Source organism: Sceloporus occidentalis, unplaced genomic scaffold (assembly GCF_023333645.1).
Source record: "Sceloporus occidentalis isolate IW3139 unplaced genomic scaffold, rSceOcc1.0.p SCAF_1, whole genome shotgun sequence".
Taxonomy (NCBI): Eukaryota; Metazoa; Chordata; class Lepidosauria; order Squamata; family Phrynosomatidae; genus Sceloporus; species Sceloporus occidentalis.
The window spans coordinates 239,114,245-239,136,114 of NW_028316981.1; the positions used below are offsets into that span (position 1 = coordinate 239,114,245).

The 21,870-nt window shown below is 40.2% G+C and overlaps 1 protein-coding gene across 3 annotated transcripts; it reads right to left on the reverse strand.

Annotated features, from left to right (window-relative positions):
• Positions 1-2,159: 2,159 nt before the first annotated feature.
• On the reverse strand, positions 2,160-21,283 carry CARNMT1 (carnosine N-methyltransferase 1). Of its 3 annotated transcripts, none has more exons than XM_089511879.1 (8): positions 21,040-21,283; positions 18,395-18,590; positions 16,490-16,653; positions 8,354-8,494; positions 6,895-7,073; positions 4,513-4,626; positions 3,957-4,060; positions 2,160-2,667 (listed from the first exon to the last, which is right to left on the reverse strand). In XM_089511879.1, the coding sequence occupies exons 1-8, from the start codon at positions 21,255-21,257 to the stop codon at positions 2,557-2,559; spliced, it is 1,227 nt and encodes a 408-aa protein (XP_089368005.1). In that variant the 5' UTR covers positions 21,258-21,283; the 3' UTR covers positions 2,160-2,556. The 3 variants fall into 3 exon arrangements, with proteins under 3 accessions (XP_089368005.1, XP_089368015.1, XP_089368025.1); XM_089511889.1 differs by having other exon boundaries at positions 21,021-21,108; XM_089511899.1 differs by lacking the exon at positions 21,040-21,283 and adding an exon at positions 19,427-19,571.
• Positions 21,284-21,870: the final 587 nt, after the last annotated feature.

Here is a 21,870-nt window from a genome sequence, read left to right on the forward strand (position 1 = left end):
ATTTTATAAATTTAAGAAACCTGATATGCAGAATAATATTATGTTACACATAATACCGATACAGTTATAAAGCACAATTTTGCTTCAGTCTCAAGGTCTTTCCTCGCTGTAGCAGAATGTTTTAAGGAATAAAGGTTTGATCCCTTGCCAAATGTGATGCAGGGAAGGTGAGCAAGAGAATAAAGTTCTGTATAGGACAGGAGAGGCAACAGTTCCTACTTCCTAGGGCACTGTTGGTGCACTGCAAAAAAAGAAGAAGAAGAAGAAGAAGAAGAAGAAGAAGAAGAAGAAGAAGCCTATTCTCCTAAGTACCAGGAAAAGTCTCCATTAAACTAAAGTAAGATTAGCAGCTTGATTTTACAGCTGTTTACAAAGGAGGAGATTTCATGAAATCTGATGGAAGTTATTCCTAGGGACATCGGTACAGGACAGAAAATGTATCTGAATCTGCAGGGAGAACTGGGGTACATATGGAAGAGCAGAGAGTTACTGAACAGTGCTCTGAGATAAGATTCTTGGTTTCCCTGGGGTTTTTGATGGAGGAGAACCCCCTTGTCTTACAAAAAGGCCAAGAAAAAAAAGTACAAAGCTTTAAGTTCATGTACTGGACCAAACAACATAAATTGGTAGACTTTAATTACCATCCAAGCAGTCTTACCAGCATAAATTAGTTCAATAGTTTTGCTCACTGAGCAAATATGCTACATTTTAAATTAAAGATGTCTTTCTTCAGAATTAACATCTAAAAGCATCTTTCTTCAATCAGACCTTGGTAGCGCAGGAGGAACTCCCCACCCCATTATTTAGTCTTCAAGCAAAAGCTTCTACGTTTCAATATTTTAAGTTTACCTCTAATTTAAACATATTTTAAAGCCATGTATCTCAGAGAGCCCAACAGAATCATATGGGTATTATTTGCCTGACAAATCAACATATTCAATATAGAACAAGGGTAGGAACTGTGCCTTTCATAGGTTGTTGGACTACAGTACCCAGCAATCCACGCCAGGATGGCCAATGGCAAATGATACTGTGATTCAACATCATCTGGAGGGTTGCATAGTGCTCGATCCTGATAGAAAAACACTTTTCACTCCTCATGTCATGACAGATTTGAAATTCCAAATTGGTCTCAGTAGTACATTTGATTACTTTTAAGGAAATTTTGCCTATGCAGTTACTTGTTACATGCCACCAATGACACATAACTCTAAACATAATTTCAAAGTGAATGTAATAAATAAGAGGCCAGAGTGAATAGGCAAAATCCAGATTAAGAATCTCTTAACAAGCAGGTCACAAGTGAAGTAGCAGTAGCTAGAACTGGCAGTACACATGAACTGCTTCAATCTAATTATCATCCAGCTTGTTAATACATGCACTGTAATGTGGGTGTATACAGAACTTCCAGCGCTACTGTCACAGAAGAACTGTAACTGTAAATTACTTTGGGTTTGTGTGATTTTGTTTAAAAATACTCCTTAAGACCACAGGTCAACCCCACCAGAGTGAAGTGCTTTTTAGATCATCAGCATGTGCTGAATTATAGTAATGTCAAAATAATGAAAACATTATCTTGCAGACATCACTTTGAGGAAACATATTCAGGGGTAGGTATTGTACTCTACAGATACCAGAATTAGCGGATAGGTTCTAGTTTTTAATGACTACAGACATATCTCAGTGTTTCAAATTACTGCTCCAATCTTCAGTATGGCATAACCAAAAGTGTAATCACAGGCCATAGTTTATAGGCAACAGCAAACACATCCTACTAGAGTGATAGGCACATCCTACTGGAGTGATAGGCAGGACAAGACTGGCCTTCTAGGGTTAGCACCACCCACGTGGGTTCACCAGAAGGTATCTCTTTGTTACTTCCTACCTATTGGAGTGAGTGCGAGGAGCATAACCCAAACTACAGGATGTGGGGGTCTTATCTACTGGGAAATATGTTAGGATGATACTTTGGCCTGTTACAGACTGCCAAAATAAAGCTGCTTCGGGTCTCTTTGGAGGTATGCTATTTAAATGATGCATGGGTCCTAAGAGTCCGGAGGTTGCGCCAAAGCCACGCTCCATTCCTAAGCACTGGAGTGCAGCTTTGGTGCAGCTTCTGGATTCTTAGGGTGCATGCATCATTTAAACAGCATACCTACAAAGAGACCCGAAGCAGCTTTATTTTGGCAGTCTGTAACAGGCCATTGTTTTGTATTTCTGTTGATTGGGATCCAACATGATGTTAGGTATTCTTTCAGAGAAATGTGGAAGTATACGGTTTTGTAAACTACAATAAATGTCTGTAATGGCATATCAAAAGTATCTGCTTGCTCAGGAAAAACTGATTAATCAGAATGTAATGAAAAGATATGGGAATATTTGCCCTGTACATTCATAATATTCAGAAGTATGTATCTGGCCACATTTAGAAAACAGAAAGGGCTATTCTGAGGAAAAAGAAGGCACTGCCAATATGAGGTTGGTTCCAGTCATCACAGACAATTCTGTGCTAACATCAACAAAAATGCCAGCATTCTTTCCTTTAGATAATCCATTTCATATACAACTCTCTGGTTTTCTAACCACAAACATCACACATTCATAGTAGTATTTCATCATAGACAGCTCATTCACAGTATATGTTGTCAAAACAGATTCATTCTCCACCTGAAAAAAATAAATTTTATTACATTTGCAAGCATTTCATTCATATATATAATTATTATCTATATTATATATAGATAATATATTTATCTAGCTTGCCCTTTATTAAAATTCTTTAGGTTAACTATGTTTTAAAACAAAAAACCCACAACAACCAACAATTAAAGCAGAGCAATCACTCACATCGAGAAGATTTTAAGAGTCAGATGTTTTAAAAAGTCAAATGCTCAAGTAGCATGCCTATAACCACAAAAACAAATGTGGGTCTAATTGCCTAACTCTGGCCTGTTACAGACTGCCAAAATAAAGCTGCTTTGGGTCTCTTTGGAGGTATGCTATTTAAATGATGCATGGGGTCCTAAAAATCCAGAGGTCGCACCAAAGCCACACTCCATTCCTAAGCACCGGAATGCAGCTTCCGGATTCCTAGAATGCATGCATCATTTAAATAGCATACCTCCAAAGAGACCAGAAGCAGCTTTATTTTGGCAGTCTGTAACAGGCCTCTGTTAGCACAATGTTCTAATTAATGCTCCACTGGATTTAAACCAATATAATTAGCCATTAGAAACAAATCTTACACACTGCAACCTACATCAGAACACTGCATTGTACTCCCAGCCTTAACTGTATTACATAGTGCTACTTGGAGTTCATGAGGGCAGAGGGCAGGAAAGCTACCCATACTGCTGACAGAATCTCTTTCTATGCTACATAGTGGCCTCTACCCCTAAATCTAAGAACTTTACAGAAGTTTCTGGACAGCTGGGAAAATACATGTTTTCCACTTCCTTTGGTCCTGCAAGCAAAGCCATATGAAAAGGCCTAATGCATGGTATTTATCAGTTATAATCCTGATGCTCCAGTATATTTAACTATTAAACTACTAGGTACCTACTGTATAAGCCTCTTCTCTCATCCCACCATCAGTATCCTTTCCATCTGTTCCTAGAACTGACATTTTAATACTCAATGCTCTTTGTGGCCTGTTGTAATGCCAAACCGATAAGACACTCAATCATGAATAAAATGTCATCGTAACTCTATAGGGCTATAGGACACCAAGGAAAGGTGAGACATTATTTGAATTCAAAATTTCCAATGCCAATATTATTGTTGGTGTTCTGACATCATAAAAAGAATATCTAAGTGCTCCTGACCTTTGTCTCCTGCCTGTTATATACAGATTGGTGTAGGTATCTCTTTGTACCTTTTATTGTACTATATTCTTTGTGTTTTTGTGAATATTTGTGGTATTTTAATAAAATTATTAAAATTAAACAAATGCTTACCTCTATATGGAATCCATATTGCAACATTACATTTTTTATGTCTTCATAGCTCAACTCAATAGATAATTCATTTGCTAAATTTTCAAAGTGGTACAGCAGAGGACCTATGATATATTGGAAGAATAAGGCAATTTGGCTAAACAAATCTCTTTGGCAACCATATTCATTCTTCAATTGCCTTTAGAAAATAAAGATTATGTAATACTTAAAATTCATTTACTTTGAGTTCAAGATAACCTGGTAGTTTTGTTTTTGTTGTTATGTGTGCATTGAGTGTGCACTGACATGGGTATCCTAAAGTGATCCTATCACAAGGTATTCTTGGCAGCATTTCTTTGGGGGGGGGGTTGCCCTTCCCTTCCTCTTTCCAAGATCACCCAATGGGTTCCCATGGCTGGATGAGGATTTGAACCCAGGTCTCCCAGTGTCCTAGTCAAACTCAAACCACTATACCACACTAATTCTCATAACATGGTAGCACATCAGGATTTGTTACATTCTTTTTTGCTACAGTCATTGCAATTTTAGCAGTTTGTTAAAAGATATAGCAAATTACCTAAATTGATCCATATTCCTCCTGGTTTGAGTATTTTCCATATTGTATCGATATAATCTATGACATTATGTGCTGTATCTATGAAGAAACAGGTTGCTATACAATCCCATATATCTGTATAAGGAAAAAAATTTAAATTATCTACTTGTACAACTTTGACACTGCTCATTAGGTTAGTTGCACTTCAAAAAAAAATCACAAGAGATTTTGTCTGGATCCCAGGAAAAAGTCATTTCTTCTTGCTCAGTAGAGGTCAGTCAGTTTCCATCAAACCTTTTCCCTCCAACGTCAGCCCTCTGCTATGCTACTGATGGTATTGAGAGACTTACACCAGATCATAGGAGTAACCTTTCAGGGGAGTAGCAGGTCTGAAGTGGGAAAGCCCCATCCCATTCATGATTTGTAGCATACAGATTCCCCCCCCCCCCCAAAAAAAAAAGAGAAATAGTAGCAAGATTCCATGACTGCTCTCCTGGACTTGAAAACAATCCCCTGGCAACAGAAAAAAGTAATCTAGGATTTGAAAAACCATCATGATGATGTCAGGGAGTTTCTAACTGGAGAGTCCACTGCATCTCAAGAACACACACAGAGAGATTATACACACACACACAAACAAACACACATTGGTTATTCCATTTGTCCTGCTCTCTGCCAATAGGGAATATTGATATCACACCTGATCTTCAATTATGATCTTGCTTTTTACAAGTGCAAACAGGAAGTGGACCTTCTTCATTGAAGCCTACGTTCCGGATCCCTCTGCGAAAGTTGAATTCTGCCTATGCTCAAGCCTCATTGTAAACAATGGGGCTCGTGCATGGTGGCGCAGCGGCGCACGTGCGCCCATTCAATTGAATGGGATGCGCCGCCCCCTCCGCCCTGCGGCTTGAGCGCATATGCTCAAGCCGCGTAAGGCGCGCCCGCATATGACGCGGGCGCGCTGTATTATAGGTAATAGGGACAAGGAGTGGCTTAGTGGTTAAGATGCTGATTCTAACAATCGCAAGGTCAGCAGTTTGAGACCCAAGCACCTCCTGAGGGAGTGAGTTCCTATCACTAGTCCCAACTCCTGTCAACCTAGCAGTTCAAAAGCATGTACAGTATGACGTGGGCGCACTTTACGTGGCTTTCAGCATACGCTGAAAACCGCGCTGGGAGAAGAGGCGGTGTGCCCCATAAGGCAGCAGTTCCCAACCTTTGTTAGGCCGCCACCCCCTTGTGCCTGGAAGTCCTACCTGGCGGCCCCCTTGATTGGTTGGAAGGCCAGGAAGAGGCGGGACTTCCGTTCACCTACAAGTCCCAACGGCCTTTGTGGTTGGAAGTCCCGCCCCTTCCTGGCCTCCCAACCAATCAGGGAGGCCACCAGCCAGAAGAAGGCATGGGACTTCTGGCCACAAAGGCCGCTGGAAGCTCCTCCTCCCCCTCCAGTGCCAGCCAGGCCTCCTCTGGCCTGCCGCTGCTGCCGCCTCCTCCTCCTCCAGCACCGGCCAGGCCTCTTCTGGCTTGCCGCTGCCACCACTGCTAATATGCGGTGGCAGCAGCCCTGCATGGTAGCAGTGGTGGCGGCAGCCACGTGGAGAAGGGGGAGGAGGTGGCGGCGGTGGCGGCAGCCCTGCACTATGGCAGTGGTGGCCATCAGGAGGAGCAAGAGGAGCAGGAGGCGGCAGCAGTGGCAGTGGCCTTGTGGAGGAGGAGGAGGAGGAAGAGAGGAGGCGGCGCAGCCCTGCATGATAGCAGTGGTGGCAGCAGCCGCGTGGAGAAGGAGGGAGGAGGCAGCAGCCCCAGACCCGTGTGATGGCGGCACCGATGCTAGCCACATGGAGGAGGAGGCGGCGGAAGCCGCTTGGAGGAGAAGTCCCAACCTGGCAACCCCCAAGAAAGGGCTGATTGACCCCCAAAGGGGTCACAACCCCCAGGCTGGGAACCCCTGCCACAAGGAATAATGGAGTGCGCACTGCTGCGCCACCACGTGCACGAGCCCCATTCATTTAAATGGGGCTCGAGCATAGGTGGAATTACCTTTACACAGGGGGGAGGCGGGTCCAGAATAGATCCCCTGCGTAAAGGAAGGGCAGACTGTAAAAGTGCAAATAGACAAACAGGTACCACTAAGCTGGGAAGTTAACAGCTTTCCATGCGATCATGCTGGCCACATGACCATGTAGCCATCTTTGACAACTCTGGCTCCCTCGGTTTAGTAATGAAAATGAGCACTGGCTCCTATAGTTGGAAATGACTAGACAAACTTGTCAAAGGGTAAACCTTTACCTTGTTATTATAGGTAATGGATTTTGTTTTACAGGATTGGACAAATATTTCATTGCTTTACAAATTTTTATCATCCAAGATCTGTGTGGGCACATGCATTTTCTTACTTACTACACTCCGAGTAGATTTCTTGAAAATCGCCTGCTGTCATAGAAAAATTTGCACCAGGAGGAAGACTGTGAGGATCAACATCAGGGAAATAAATTGGCTGTATCTGATCAGCAGATCTTTTGTTATTGCTAAACTGATGAATCCAGGGATATAGCTTGTATGAATTGGTTTCACAGCATCTGAAATTATTATCAAAAACAAATTTTACTTTGTCATTTGTCTTACAATATAGCAAACTGTTAATACTTTTAGCTTGATACTTATTAACACTACAAGCTGACAGTTGTTGCAATACTGTTATGTCTTTTTAAAAACAGTTGTCTCTGGAAAATCTCTCTTAAGCCTTATTAATTAATAACATTCTATAAGGGGTTATAAAATATGCAGCTAAAGAATCCATTCACAGTCCAAAATTTAAAACCATTTCAGAAAATACAGCCAACAGTTCTAAGATTTTTAAAGCAACAACTGTAGATTAGTTTTACAGTTTTCTTAGATAAATTTAGAATAAATATTTTACTGGCCTGTAAGCAGCAAAGAGCTTCAATGTATTCATATACAATTCTACTTTTGATTTCTTAATATTTCTCCAAGCTAAATTGCAGAAATTCATATCTGAAGTAAGGATTTGTCTTGGTTGCATGTTGCCGTTATTTCCTCATTTCATGTTCTTAGCAGTTCTAGCTATTATACACAGTGAGAGATAGAGACCCATCCACTCATAAGAGATGCCCAGTTCACACACAATGAATTGTGGCTGATGGTCTGTTGGCCCCTGCCCAAATCATGTGCCTGCATACTCCTTTTTGGCCTGTCCTTTTATCTAGGAGTGCTCTGCTTTGCAGATGACTGTCAAGCTAGTTTAAACCACTTGGGGGCGAAACAGACTGCACCAAAGGGACACTTGAAGCCGTACCTGAGAAAGCCAGATTGGGGCCACGGCAACTGCACACAGCAGCCCCAATCCGCCATTTTGCCAGTGCAAAAAGAAATGGCAAATTGCCATTCCTTTTTGCACTGGCAAAAAGGCTTTCCCCGCCATGCCCCGCCACAGCTTTACAGTGCCCCTGTGGCATGTGGAGTTTAAATGGCGTGCCATTGGAGTACCCAGAAGCCAGTCCACATGTGGGCAGCATGAAGCCAGCTTTCAGACGGCCTCAGAGTGTGCTGCATCAAAATGCTACACTCTGAAGCTTCCCAGACAATGGCACAAAGAAGAGGTCTGTTTTGCCCCATAGTCTCTGCGACTGGGTTTAATCCCTGCTTACTAGCTGGGATATGAAGATAGAGTGAGATTCTGGTAAGTAGGCAGTAGCATTAAAACAGTTTCCTGGCTTAATTATTGCAGGGAAATGGAGTTTTAAAAAGTCATGATATCAGCACCAGCCAAATCAGAGGCATGAACACAGAACTAAGTACATAAGAAAGGAAAAACAGCAGCTAAAACAAGATTTTATACCTGTTTAGTACAAAATTAGAAGAAAAGAGCATAAAGAGGCTCCATTCATTTCCTTGGCAAGTATAACCAAGCATAGCTATTTCCCAGGCCAATCTACCTAGTCCAGCACCAGGTACCAGGATATTAACTTTGGAGAGATCCCTGAAACACAACAAAAATAATTATTAATCCTTTCTAACTTATCTTTGATAGAATAAATATCCCTGCCACTGTCACTTCTTCCCCAGTATGATCAATTCCATTTACCTGTATAATTTGTTCAGTTTTCCAAATTTGGATTACCATGTACTCTGACAAATTTGAATATCCGACATGGATACTACTTTAAATTCAGAATGCACACTAAGCATAATATTTATATTTGCTAATATAATTATGTTTTCTTCTTTCTTACAGAGATGCTACATTTTGATTAGTGCTGAAGAGAACTGTGAATAATGACTGGCATTTGTACTTTCAAAGGAAAAAATACCCATTGTTTAATTGCTTTGTAATTGCAATGATGCATTCTTGCACTCTGTACAAGCAAATTTACAGAGGAATCCTATATACCATTATGTGAGAGTAAAACCTTCTGAGGGAATGACCTTACATCAAAGTAAGCATACATAGTGTTGTTGTTACATAGCCAGCACAAAGCGTAAGATTCAAAGACTGCAGACAAGTCTTAACCATGTCTCTTAGCCAAAATATCCTAAACCCATATACAAAAACACACCCTCTCTGGCCTATCTTATTTGGAAAACTGTGATTTTCGGGTAGCCCAATAAAAGAAATATTATTGCTGCTGTTTGGATTTTGCCTACATTTAATTATATTTTATAAACACTTCTAGTAAACAAGCAAGTTTAATGGATGGCTCATTATATCACTGGTTTTGTTCTGTAACAAGACAAATCAATTCATTATGCAGAAAAAACATGGCCTGGAAGTTATAAAGGATTAATAAAGCTAGATAGCTGCTCTGCTCTAGATTATGAAAACAGCCTTGGAGTGGACAAATGCAAGTGCTACTATTTATTTTGAGAAAAATATTTGCACAGTGGAAAATAAACAATCAGATAGTAGTTAGCTAGCATGGTGTGATGGTTTTGGGCACTAGACTATGATTCTGGAATCCCCACACAGCCATGGAAACTCACTGAGTGACCTTAGGCAAGTCACACTTTCTCAACTTCAGAGAAAGGCAAAGGCAAACTGTCTCTGAACAAACCGTGCCAAGGAAACGTCATGACAGGTTCATCTTAGGGCCACCATAAGTTGGGAATTACTTGAAGGCACACAACAGCAACAGATAGGTTGAACAGCATATTCTTCAGGGTAAAAAAAAATCTGAACTTAGTCAACCCAGTTAAACTGCATCCTGCTTTATGGCATTAATATTGTCCAGTGGCTCTGGGTGGATCATTTTTATGTAATGTGAAGAATTCCAGAACTTTTAAGCAATCTGATTCAGATGTCTTCACTTTAACATATAAGGACAGTCCCATCCACCACAATGATTCAATTCATTCAGCTGAAATAATCAGTTTGTGTATATCAATTTTTTAGACTCCTACATGAATTCTGCCACATCTGAGCATATAGAAGTCTCTGACCAATGGATATATAATCTGGAGGTAATGTAATAAGACTCATCAAAACAAAAAGTGTTAAATAATGACACAAGTGAAAAGTAAGTGAAACAAATATATAGCAAAACAAGAAAAAAGAGGTTTGCTTTTTTCAGTTCATAAAAAATGTAAATCTTCTAACATCTCACAAGAATAAATTAAAAATATTCACATCAATGTATGAACATTAAGATTTCTCTTAGTTGAATAAATGGGCTTGCATAACTTCCTCAGTCCATTATTGTCAGATTACTGAAAACTGCACAATTATACCAACTAATTTTAATAATGAAACTAGAAAGACAATTAAACCAACAAAAAAAATCTTATTGCTTCTTCAGTGTGTTAAGACAGTGTGTCATAGTGGTTTGACTGTTGGACTATGACTCTGGAGACCACGGTTTGATTCCCACACAGCCATGAAACCCACTGGGTAACCTTGGGCAAGTCACATGCTCTCAGGGGAAGGCAATGGCAAACTTCCTTTGAACAAATCTTGCAAAAAGAAAAATCATGAAAAAAATACCTTGGGGTTGCAGTAAGCCAGAAATGACTTGAAGGCACACAACAGCAACAACAAAGTGTCCAGGGATGTTATGAATATGACAAATTAGGCTGTACAAACTGATCCCACTATGATCATCATATCCTTAAAAACCATGTGCACAATTTCTGCATCGCTAAATGTTTGAAAACTATGGGGGGGGGAGGGCTTTTCAAACGACAACTATTTTCTACATTCTGGTAAACAAATTGTTTAGGAAAGTGAAATACTTTAAGACACACTTACACCTCCTTTAGAGTGATGAAATATGCTAGAAGGGGAGGACCCTCAGGCCCCCTGGGGTCCCAATTTGACCATCAGGGCTTTTAGAGAAAGCCACACTTTTTCCCCGTGTCTGGTGGTTTCCTTAAATTTGTATGGGACTTTTCCCTATTCTAGAAACCTGGAAGACTCATTTCTTGGGTCTACTGGCTTAAATACTCCAAAGGCACCAGATCCCATCTGATCATGGAAGCTAAGCATAGAATCATAGAAAGCAGGATCAGCCCTGGTTAGTACTTGGACAGGATCCCTCCAACAAATACCCGGTGCTGGATTTCAGATAAAGGAACTAGCAAAAAAAAAAAAAAAAGAACCCTCTGAGTATGCCTTGCCTAAGAAAACATTATGAAAATCACAGGGATGCCACAAGTTGACACGTGACATGAAGACCCATACACACATATACAAGGTGCTGGCTGTAAGAGCTTTATGATAAAATGTGCTGATATGAGTATTAATATATATATATATATATATATATATATATATATATATCTCCCACCCAATATAAAATGATGTCAGGGCAGTGTACATGTACAAATAAAATCAAGCTGAAAAATTAAACATGCCAAAGTAAAAGCAGGGAATAATTCAAACAGTCTAAAAGCACATCAGACAATCACCTATTCTGTCCTTTGATCTATGGTCCCACCCAGTATTAGAAAGCGGCCCTGACAACTTCCCTGAAATTGAACTCAGCTCTCTGGTTATTGTCCAATGGTGGCTTTGCAATAGTACAAAGAGTGAGAACTGGAAAACATCCATCTGCAACCATCTGCACCATTTCCCATACTGTTCCAGATCTTTCCACTACCAGGAGCTTTTTGCAAGCAAAGGGACTGGGGTACATTATTTGCAGGGAGAATGAGAGTTCAAGAAAAAGTCTACCACAAAAAGAAACTTGCTCCATATGTCCCTGCCTGGTTGTTAAGATCATGTTTGGAAGATCATATTTTTCTGGATGCCTTCCAGAGCTACCAAGGAATGAACCTTCACCAGTCACACAGTCTGTGTGGAATGTCATCCCTAAGGATGCTAGGTCTGCTGGGAGTCCTCATAATATTAATTCTGACTCTCCTCTTTCAGTAAGGATTCAGTTTTTTTAATGTGTTGTTTTTATTATCAGGTGTTGCTTTGTTTTGCTGGCTTTCAAGCTTAGTATTTTAACATTTTAGTATTCGAATAACCTCTTCTATAGATTATGTACTTCAAATGCCATCTTTTCAACTGCCATTAAAAATATTTTCGAGACAAATCCAGTCATTATGTGCTTGATACTTCAGACTAATGTTTACTTGCACTGAAAGAACAACAACATTCTACAGTGTGGATTTTCTAAGTAGAAGTTCCTCAAGAATGTCAATAAGTGGACTGAAAATTCACAACTATATTCATAAGTGAAAGATGATTGGAAATGTTCAAGATCACAGATTAAAAAAAACCAGTTAACTATCAGCTGAATGTTGTTTACAGTCAAAGTAAATTTCTGGGTCATCTCCGATTAAGGGAAAAAAGGCCTAAATTTCTGGTCCTAAAATATCCTGGGGAGACAAAAACATAGCAAAACTACCCTCCCCCAATATACTCCTGTTTATTTTTATTTATTTATTTTGTTTGTTTGGGCCCACACACCATACGTTACAGCTAACTATATAAAAAGATATTATATCATAGAAAGACAAGACACTTTCACCTGTAAGCATCGCTACCTAAGCTTCCTATGCCACCCACAAATGTTCCTTATACATAGAAATTTTCCCTTGCCCCCTAAAGTGGGTGGGAAAATTATAAAAAACAAACTCTTTTATTTAAATGTGTAAGAACTTACCGTAGGTTTTTCTATAACTGAAGACATTCTTGAATGCCTTGAATCTAACAAGGGAAGGGTATTCATGTTACATTTTGAATGAGCTTTTGAGCCTTTACCTTTTAAAAATTTCTCTGCTGGCTAAGTAATCTAGCAGCACTGACCTCAAGCTAAGTTAAAAGTGGGGCTGAACAGAACTGGTTGTTTCCAGCAACCTCTCATAGTTTCAGATGGAAATCTGCCAACAGGATCACATTAGAAGAGGTACAATGGGATAAGACTCCCATGCAGTTTCCACAATAGGAGGCGGCTCAGATAAATAATTGCTTGCTAATTTGATAGCTGATTATAAACATGCATCTGTGCCTCCCATTTGTGAATATGAAAAGCACAAACATAAAAAGTATTATGTGAATTACAGTGGCTCATTAACTTCTTTCTGACTATGCTTCAAGGATATCTTTTCACCTCTCCTCCAAAATGAGCCCTGATCTCCTGCAAGAAGACTTAAAATACTACCCATTTAAATGCCTTTCAAGACTGCATCTGATCTATAACTGTGGCACACTGTTGGTCTTTTACTTCACAACCAAAAGTTGGAATAGAGAGTCCTTTGTCTCTTTCAGCTCTGATTCTGTGGTAATTTTAAAATACAGCCAAAGCAGTTACTTGTACCTCAGTATGTTCTTGTACATAGTAAAATATAACAAAATCACTGGCAGATGAGGTCTGCTTAAATGAGACTTGCTTGTGGAGTTTTGCAATATTTCATGTATGAGTTCCCTAGTGGCCTAAATGGTGAGAGAGCTGCTGTAGTGACCTATAACGTCTGTACCATATTTGTTTTCTTGCCTGTGAATGTAGAAAGTTATAATTACAACAAAAGAAAATTAATTACCTTGCTGGAAGATAAGATGCAGTAACTGAGGCCTGTCCAATCTTCAACTTATCAGGGAATATTAGGAGTTTTTGGCTCAGGAAGGCAGAGAACAATGCAATGGGCTTTTGGTATTGCTGAGTTTTGGTTACAAGACCCCCCCATGGATATACCAAAATCCGTGAATGCTCAAGTCCCATTATAAATATAATGACAAAATAAATTGATGTCCCTGATATAAAATGGCAAAATCAAAGTTTGCTTCTTGAAATTTATATATTTTAAAAATATTTTCAAACTGTGGATGCTTGAATCCGTGGATAAAAAAAAATCTGTGGATATGGATGTTTGATTGTAATACATGTGAACAACTGTCTGGGCAGATGATGCTATCATAAAGGATTTTGTTTCTTGGATCACTCTGTCTAGACTATACATTCCAACAAATTCTTCACTTGACCTACTAAGAATGTCAGTTTCCAGAAGACAAAGGTAGTGACAAGGGAACTGTGCATCTGATTCTTACCGACAGAGAAAAACTGGTCAACAATGTGCAAGGTAGATGTGAACACAAGAGGATTCCTGTAATTCATTATTTAGAGGAAAGGAAAAGCCATATACAGTGGACCCTTTATACGCTGGGGTTTGGTTCCAAGATCCCCCGTGTATAACAAAATCCGTGGATGCTCAAGTCCCATTAAATATAATGACATAGTAAAATGGTGTCCCTTATAAAAAATGGAAAATCAAGGTTTGATATTTGAAATTTATACTTTTTTGGAACATTTTCAAACTGTGGATACTTGAATCTGTGTATAAAAAAATCTGTGTATAAGAAGGGTCAACTGTATAATTGGCCATGCACTCAGGATTTTAAAAGCCAATTTCAATAAAGAAATAGTGGGTGAGTTCTCATGGTCTATTCAGAAAGAAGGAAATTTATGAAGGAGCAAGATTTTGACAGTCAACCACAAAAAAATTGAGACAAAAATCTATTTTTTTTAAAAGAAGGGTGCATAAGGGTCTACTGGATGAACTGAGATTTAAAACTGGTATGTATAAGGGAAGAAAGAGCAATCCATTAATTAAGACTACAAATGACTAGCCTATATTTGGTGGGAGAAAATTAATCTCAGACTAAACTCAGGCTTGCAAAGGAGATTTTCTGCTATGTTTGGAGTAAGAAGGAATTTACAGCATGGAGAAGTGAACAACAGAGAGAACTGAATAACAGAGAAAGCAGAACTACTGAATAACTGTTCTGTCAGTAAAAAGATGGCATAGCCATTTTTTTAAATCTCACATTTCCAGGGCCAGATGAACTGTGCTCACAATGGTACTAAAGGAATTGTAGATCTCATCTGAGAATCTCTGTGCATAACCCTGGTGAAGAACCATGAAGACGTTTAAAAAGGAAAAGAGGTTCTGGGCCACTAAAGGAAAAGACAGGAGAGCTCACTGAATAGATTGTGTAAGTTAGAAGAATGCTTTGAGTACTAAAACTAATGAGCTTCTCAAAAATAAATTATGACAGACAAATCATGTCTTTACTTATATAGAGAATTACAAGTAAGTTAGATCAGAGGTGTGGCCTTTGAAAAGGTTCCCCATGACAAGTTGGAGAAATATTGGTTAGATGATGCTACTGCTAGGAAAATTTGTAACTGGTTGATGGAACAAACCAAAGGAATGCTCACCAACGTTCCTTGTCATTCTAGAGAGAATTTACAATCCATATACTCCAGGATTCTGTCCTGAGCCTAGTGTTGTTCAATGTCCTTTTAAATGACATCTGGATAAAAGAACAAATGCATGCTCATCAAATTTGCAGACAGCACCAAACAGAGGGGCAGTTCAGAGGATTGAATCTTAAACTGGATAACTGGAGGAGTGCTAACAAAATGAATTTCAACAGGGATAAACGTAAGGTAGTAAAATTAGGCAGGAAAAAACAGATGCACACATATAGGATGCTTTACACCTGGCCAGAAAATGATCTAGGGGTCTTAATAGACCACAAGATAAACATGAGTTAAAAGTGTGATGCAATGGCAAAAAAATCAATGCAATTCTAGGCTGCATCAACAGAACTGTAGATAGTAGGGGTTTTTTGTTTGTTTGTTTGTTTGTTTTTAGATACATGCAACAGTACCACTCTATTCTGCCTTGATGAGATCTTACCCAGAGAACCGTGTCAGTTCCTGGTACCACAGTTTAAGAAAGATATCAACAAACTGGAATGAGTCCAGAGGAAGACAAATGGATATTAACTTCTTTAAAACATGTCTATCTCAGATCAAATCAGAGGACTTCTGGGAAACTTACAACAACGTGGCAAAGTATTATAAAATAAAGCCCTATATGGAAAGGTTGGCTAGGTTTAGGTTGGAGAAGAAAAATTGAGTTTTAGCCATTTTTAAATAACTAAAGGGATATTATGTAGTAGATGGAATAAGCTTATTGTCTTCTGCTCCAGATGAGAGAACCCAATCCAGGGGTTTCAAGTTACAAGGAAATTTGATGATGGTAATAAGTGTTTGACTGTGGAATAGACTATTTTGGAAGATGGTACATGCTCCTTCATTTCAAATGTTAAAACAAAGATGGTACTCCCACTTTTCTTTTCAGATACTTTTGTGGTGGACTTATGAATGGTAGGGTTTGGGCAAAACAGCTGTTTGAGTCAAATCAAACTTTATGATTAATACTTTGTACTTGCTGCTTATCCACATTTGATGATGTCACATCTGATGATGTCAAATGTAGTGTCCAGCATTCAATAGTTTTCAACCAAAACAATGAACTGCTGAAATAGCCTTAACTTTTGGAACAAAGTCTTATTATTAAGATGTACCAAAGTTTGACATTATGTCCAATTTGTGGTTAACCAACATGATTCCAAAAAACAATTTAAACTGCATTTTAGGTTTCTTTCTTTCTGGGTTGATGTCATTTGGAACAAATGCATTATTGTATATTTAGCCCTTCAAATAAGTCTTCCAAAATTATTTACCATCTGTCTTTTGGAAAGTTCTTTACAATTTCATTGATGATTGGCTGATAGCAGGAATCTCTCTCAGGCTTTCCAGTTTCACTCCAGTCTCTTACAAATTGTTTCAAAGTGGACTTTAATTTATCCATGTCAAATGTCGAGGCTGGAGTAATCCTTCTGTTACCCTAATAAAGATGTAAAAACAAGATAACCACAGGATCAGCCCAAAAGCTAAGAAAAATCAAATTACATATTTATTCATAATGCTTTCAACAGACATATTATTGAGTACACAGCTGAGTCCTTTGAGGTAAGAATCGTAAATGAAATAAACAAGTGGCCTAAAATAACATCTTCTCTACATCCCATTTTCTATTAAAAATACAACAATCATTCATCAAAATAAGAAAAATGCCAGGATGAACTTAAGCATGTAAATAGGCATGATTTGCTCTAGGAAAATAGCCTGGTCATTAAAAACTATTTTATTAGCTAATAAACTTTGTGGAAGGCTAAACCACCATGATTATGTATCCTTTCTGTTAGACGTTCGTTCACACTACTGAATACATAGAATTTACAGTAGAAAGGCTTGCACTGGAACTCATTAGAATTAAACTCAGTCTGTGAAATCAAACAAAGAGGAGCTTCCATCACTTTGTTAAAAAAAAAGGGGGGGGAGGGGTTCTCAGTAAAATTATGAGGCTTGTAACATAACCCAAGTAGTAGGAAAATTGTTCCTAAATATAAAAGTAAGCCTATATATCTCTAAACAAAAACGAATATGTATGATGGCATCTTGAAACCAACTTCTAAACCTCAAGACCAAAACCGAGACACTAGAAATCACAAGAACTTTAATCTTGTTATAGAATCCACAAAAACTAGGTATACAGTATAGGCATTATGCTGTACTGTCCCTGAATCGTTGCAAACAATGGCCTGTTACAGACTGCCAAAATAAAGCTGCTTCGGGTCTCTTTGGAGGTATGCTGTTTAAATGATGCATGCATCCTAAGAATCCAGAAGCTGCACCAAAGCTGCACTCCAGTGCTTAGGAATGCAGTGTAGCTTTGGCGCGACCTCCGGACTCTTAGGACCCACGCATCATTTAAATAACATACCTCCAAAGAGACCCGAAACAGCTTTATTTTGGCAGTCTGTAACAGGCCAATATTCCCAAATTTCAGACACTTGCACTTACAGGTTTTCTAGCAAATAAAATACCCAGGACAAAAAACAGTCTAAAGAAATCTATTGACTTCGCCATTTTACAGCCAACCAATGTAATATGTTATTCCACAAAAATGTCCCATGTTGGTTCTGCGCGTGTGTGTGTGTGAGGGGGTGTTTTTGTTTGTTTGTTTTGGTGACTCATGACGCAGCCTATAACTGGAGAATTAGGCTCAACCTGAACCTCAATACATTAGAATTATCACTGGAGCCAGAAAATGCTTCCAAACTCAGTCAACACACTTTTTTTAAAACAAAAACAAAAACCAGTGAATGACAGTCAGCAAGCTTTTTGTTATAAAGTGTGGTATAAACTTTTGTAAGAAGCAGCCTTTGTGGCCACTGAAAGCTTGTGCCATCTTGTTGTTTAAAAACAACAACAATGTACTTAGTTGCTCTTAAACTGCCAAATCTATGTCTACTTTTATAAAGAAAAAATAATACCACTTTTATATTATACAAATGTGTATTATTTTGGTTTTACAGCTCCTGACATTACTACCATGCATTCTAATCAAATTAGACACTGAAGGACAAAGAGACTTTAATAATAACCCTATCTGATTATCTCTATACAACTTATATAAGTTGTTAAATAGGAAAAAAATAAAACTGAAATACAACTGAGTAAAAAACTGAAAGTTTTAAATAGCTTTCAATTACTGATTTTAAAATACAATTTAAAAAACCCACATCATCACCATATTCTTTATTTTCAAACATGTTTGTGCAGTCGTTCACAATTGTCTGCAAGATCCCTTGATTGTGGTCAATGCATTTCCGAATCTTGTCAAGGTGAGGAAGAAACTGAGGGAGCAATTTCTGCTGAGCGGCTGGAAGAGATCTGAATTGTCTTTCTGCACGGTTCACTCTTTCATGCATGTTAATTCTAGGAATGAAAGAAGGTGGCATGAATATTGGAAACTGATACACAAAAGGAGTTAAAGTTGAGTGCGACGGTCAGGAGCACCTGTTATCAGCTTCAGCTGATACGCCAACTGCGTCCCTACCTGGGCCGGGCTGACCTAGAAACGGTGGTACATGCTCTGGTAACCTCTCGCTTGGACTTCTGCAATGCGTTCTACATGGGGCAACCTTTGTACCATACCCGGAAGCTACAATTAGTACAGAACATGGCAGCAAGGCTGGTTACTAATACACCTAGAACCAGCCATATAACACCAGTCTTAAAAGACCTCCATTGGCTGCCTATTCGCTTCCAGGCGCAATACAAGGTGTTGGTTGTTACCTATAAAGCCCTAAAAGGCTTGGGCCCAGGGTACTTAGAGGACCGCCTCTCCCCGTACAAGCCGCCCCGCACACTCAGATCAACTGGGCAGCAATTGTTAAGGGTTCCAGAGGCCAGATTAGTTGCCTCCACTAAGAGGGCCTTCTCTATCTCGGCCCCCAGCCTCTGGAACGCGCTGCCCTTTGAACAACACTCAGCCGCCTCCCTTACCCAGTTCAGGAAGGGGTTAAAAACATTCTTGTTCGAGCAAGCTTACCCCTGATTCCCTGACCCCTAAAGTATTCTCTCCTCGCCCCCTTCGTCAGCATGTCAAGCTGGCACGAATTGTGGTGCTTATTGTTTTATTGTAAAAGGTTTTTAATGCTATGTTTTGATGTTTTTATATTGCTGTATTGTTGTATGTATGTTGGAAACCGCCTTGGTCTTATAAAGGTGGTATATAAATAAACTTTTACTTACTTTACTTACTTACTTACTAATATTATCATTATTATCGATGTATTTAACTTATATCCCATCTTTCTCCTAATATGGGACCCGAAGTAGCTCACAATGCAAGTTGATACAGAAGGGATCAAATATCCATTGTATTCCCTTTTAGCATGTATGGATGTGGGAGCTGGAAAGTTAAGAAAGAAGATAGGAAGACAATCCATTCCTTGGAGATGTGGTGCTGGAGAAGAGTGCTGAGGATGCCATGGACAGCCAAAAGGACAAACAAATGGGTCCTAGAGCAGATCAAGCTGGAAACCTCCCTGGACTCCAGGATGACCAAACTGAGGCTGTTGTACTTCGGACACATCATGAGAAGGGAAGACTCATTGGAAAAGACAGTAATGCTGAGAAAGGTGGAGGGAAGCAGGAAGAGAGGAAGGCCACATGCCAGATGGATGGACTCTATTAAGGAGATCATGGGTTTTATGGGGTTGCAAGGATTAAACGAAGCAGTGGAGGACAGGAGGTCTTGGAGATGTCTAATCCATAGGATCGCCATGAGTCAAGATCGACTCAAGGACAGTTAACAACAAAAGTAAGGTCCAATACACACTGCAGAAATAGTCCAGTTTGAGAGCGCTTTAACTGCCCTGGATCAATGCTAAGGAATCTTAGGAACTGTAGTTTATTGTGGCACCAGAGCTCTTTCTGACAGAGAAGGCTCAATACCTGATGAAACTAGTTCCCAGAGTTCCCTAGCACTGAGCCAGGGCAGTTAAAGCGCTCTCAAACTGGGATTGTTTTTGCAGTGCATTTTGGACCGACATAAATTTCTACGCATGTGTGCGAGTTTCATTCATTTCACTGGGAGTTACCGTGTTTCCCCAAAAACAAGACACTGTCTTATATTGATTTTTCCTCAATACGTTACACTATGGCTTATTTTCGGGGGATGTCTTATTTTTATTAAGTATGGTACAATCCCTTATTGTTAAGTCGCTGTCTTCTTCTGGAACATCGTCATCACTCTCCAAACCCCGAATTTCCATCCTGAATTTATGGTGACTCCATTTCCTTTGGAAGCACTGGCCCCGATCTTTCTGCTATGCCTTATTCTCGGGGTATGTCCAGTTAACGATTTGTAAGCCGCTCTAAGAGCAGGGCATAAATTATTATAATTATTATTATGGCTTATAATATTGCGCAAAGGCTTAGAAATCCTGCTAAGTAGGCTTATGTTATGGGTATGTCTGACTTTTTGACCGAAGGGCCATGACAGGCCTGAACTGAAAGTCTATTAGAGCAGCAGCAGCAGCAGCCCTCCTCCCCAAGTGGCAGTCCCTGGACCAGTGGCCAGTTCCCAGGAAAGAGAGAGAGAGAGAGAGAACTGTTACCCAAGGGGCACAAATACAGTGTTGCTTTCTTTCCCCTGGTCAAGAGAGCCAGCGTGGTTTGAGTGTTGGGAATATGGCTCTGGAGACCAGGGTTCGAATCCTGGCTCAGCCCTGGAAACCCAGTGGGCGGCTCTGGGGCAAGAAGTCACACTCTCTCAGCCTCCTCAGGGGAAGGCCATGGCAACCCCTCTCTGAAGACACTGGCCAAGGAAACCCTATGGTCGAGTCACGTGATAACTACCAACAAGAGGGCTGGTTACCCGTAGTAACGGAAGGCGTTGATGATCCTCCGGAAGTGCTCCCGCTCCAGCTTCTCCTCTTCCTTCTCCTCCTCCTTCTTCCCGCCCTTCAGAGCCGGCGCCTCCTGCCCTGGATGCGGAGCTCCCCGCTCGCTGCCCGGCGCCACTTCCCCGTCCCACATCTCCTTGTCCCTTTTCCCTTTCCGTTCCGCTTCGCCTTCACCGGCCACACCGCGCATGCGCCGGCTCCTCCCCCTCCTCCTCGCTCGTGCCCACTCTCGCTTCCGGCTCCTTGCTGACAAAAGCCCCGCAGAACCCACAGCGGAGGAGGAGAGAGGAAGCATGCGCAGTATGCAGGTCTCTCTTTTCCCACAGAACAAAGGGAGCATGCGCAATAAGCAAGGCTCTTTCCCTTTTCCCACAGAACAAAGGGAGCATGCGCAGTAAGCAAGGCTCTTTCTCTTTTCCCACAGAACAAAGGGAGCATGCGCAATAAGCAAGGCTCTTTCCTTTTTCCACAGAACCCAATCTCCCTTCAGAGGAGGGGAGGAAGAAGGAGCATGCGCAGTAAGCAAGTCTCTCTCTTTCTCCCCCCTCCCGCTAGTTGGCAAACTCTCGTTCGAATTCTCGCGAGGGACGGATTGTTGGTTCTGTTTCATCCCCTCATAAGCAGCCAGGAATGGCTCGGAAAAGAGGGTGGATAATAATAATAGTAATAATATTTTAGGTGAAAGGGAGAGAGCGTCGCAAAAGAATAAGGCCCAAAACACACTGCAGAAATAATCCAGTTTGAGACCACTTTTAACTGCCCTTGGCTCAGCGCTAGAGAATTGTGGGAAATGTAGTTCTGTG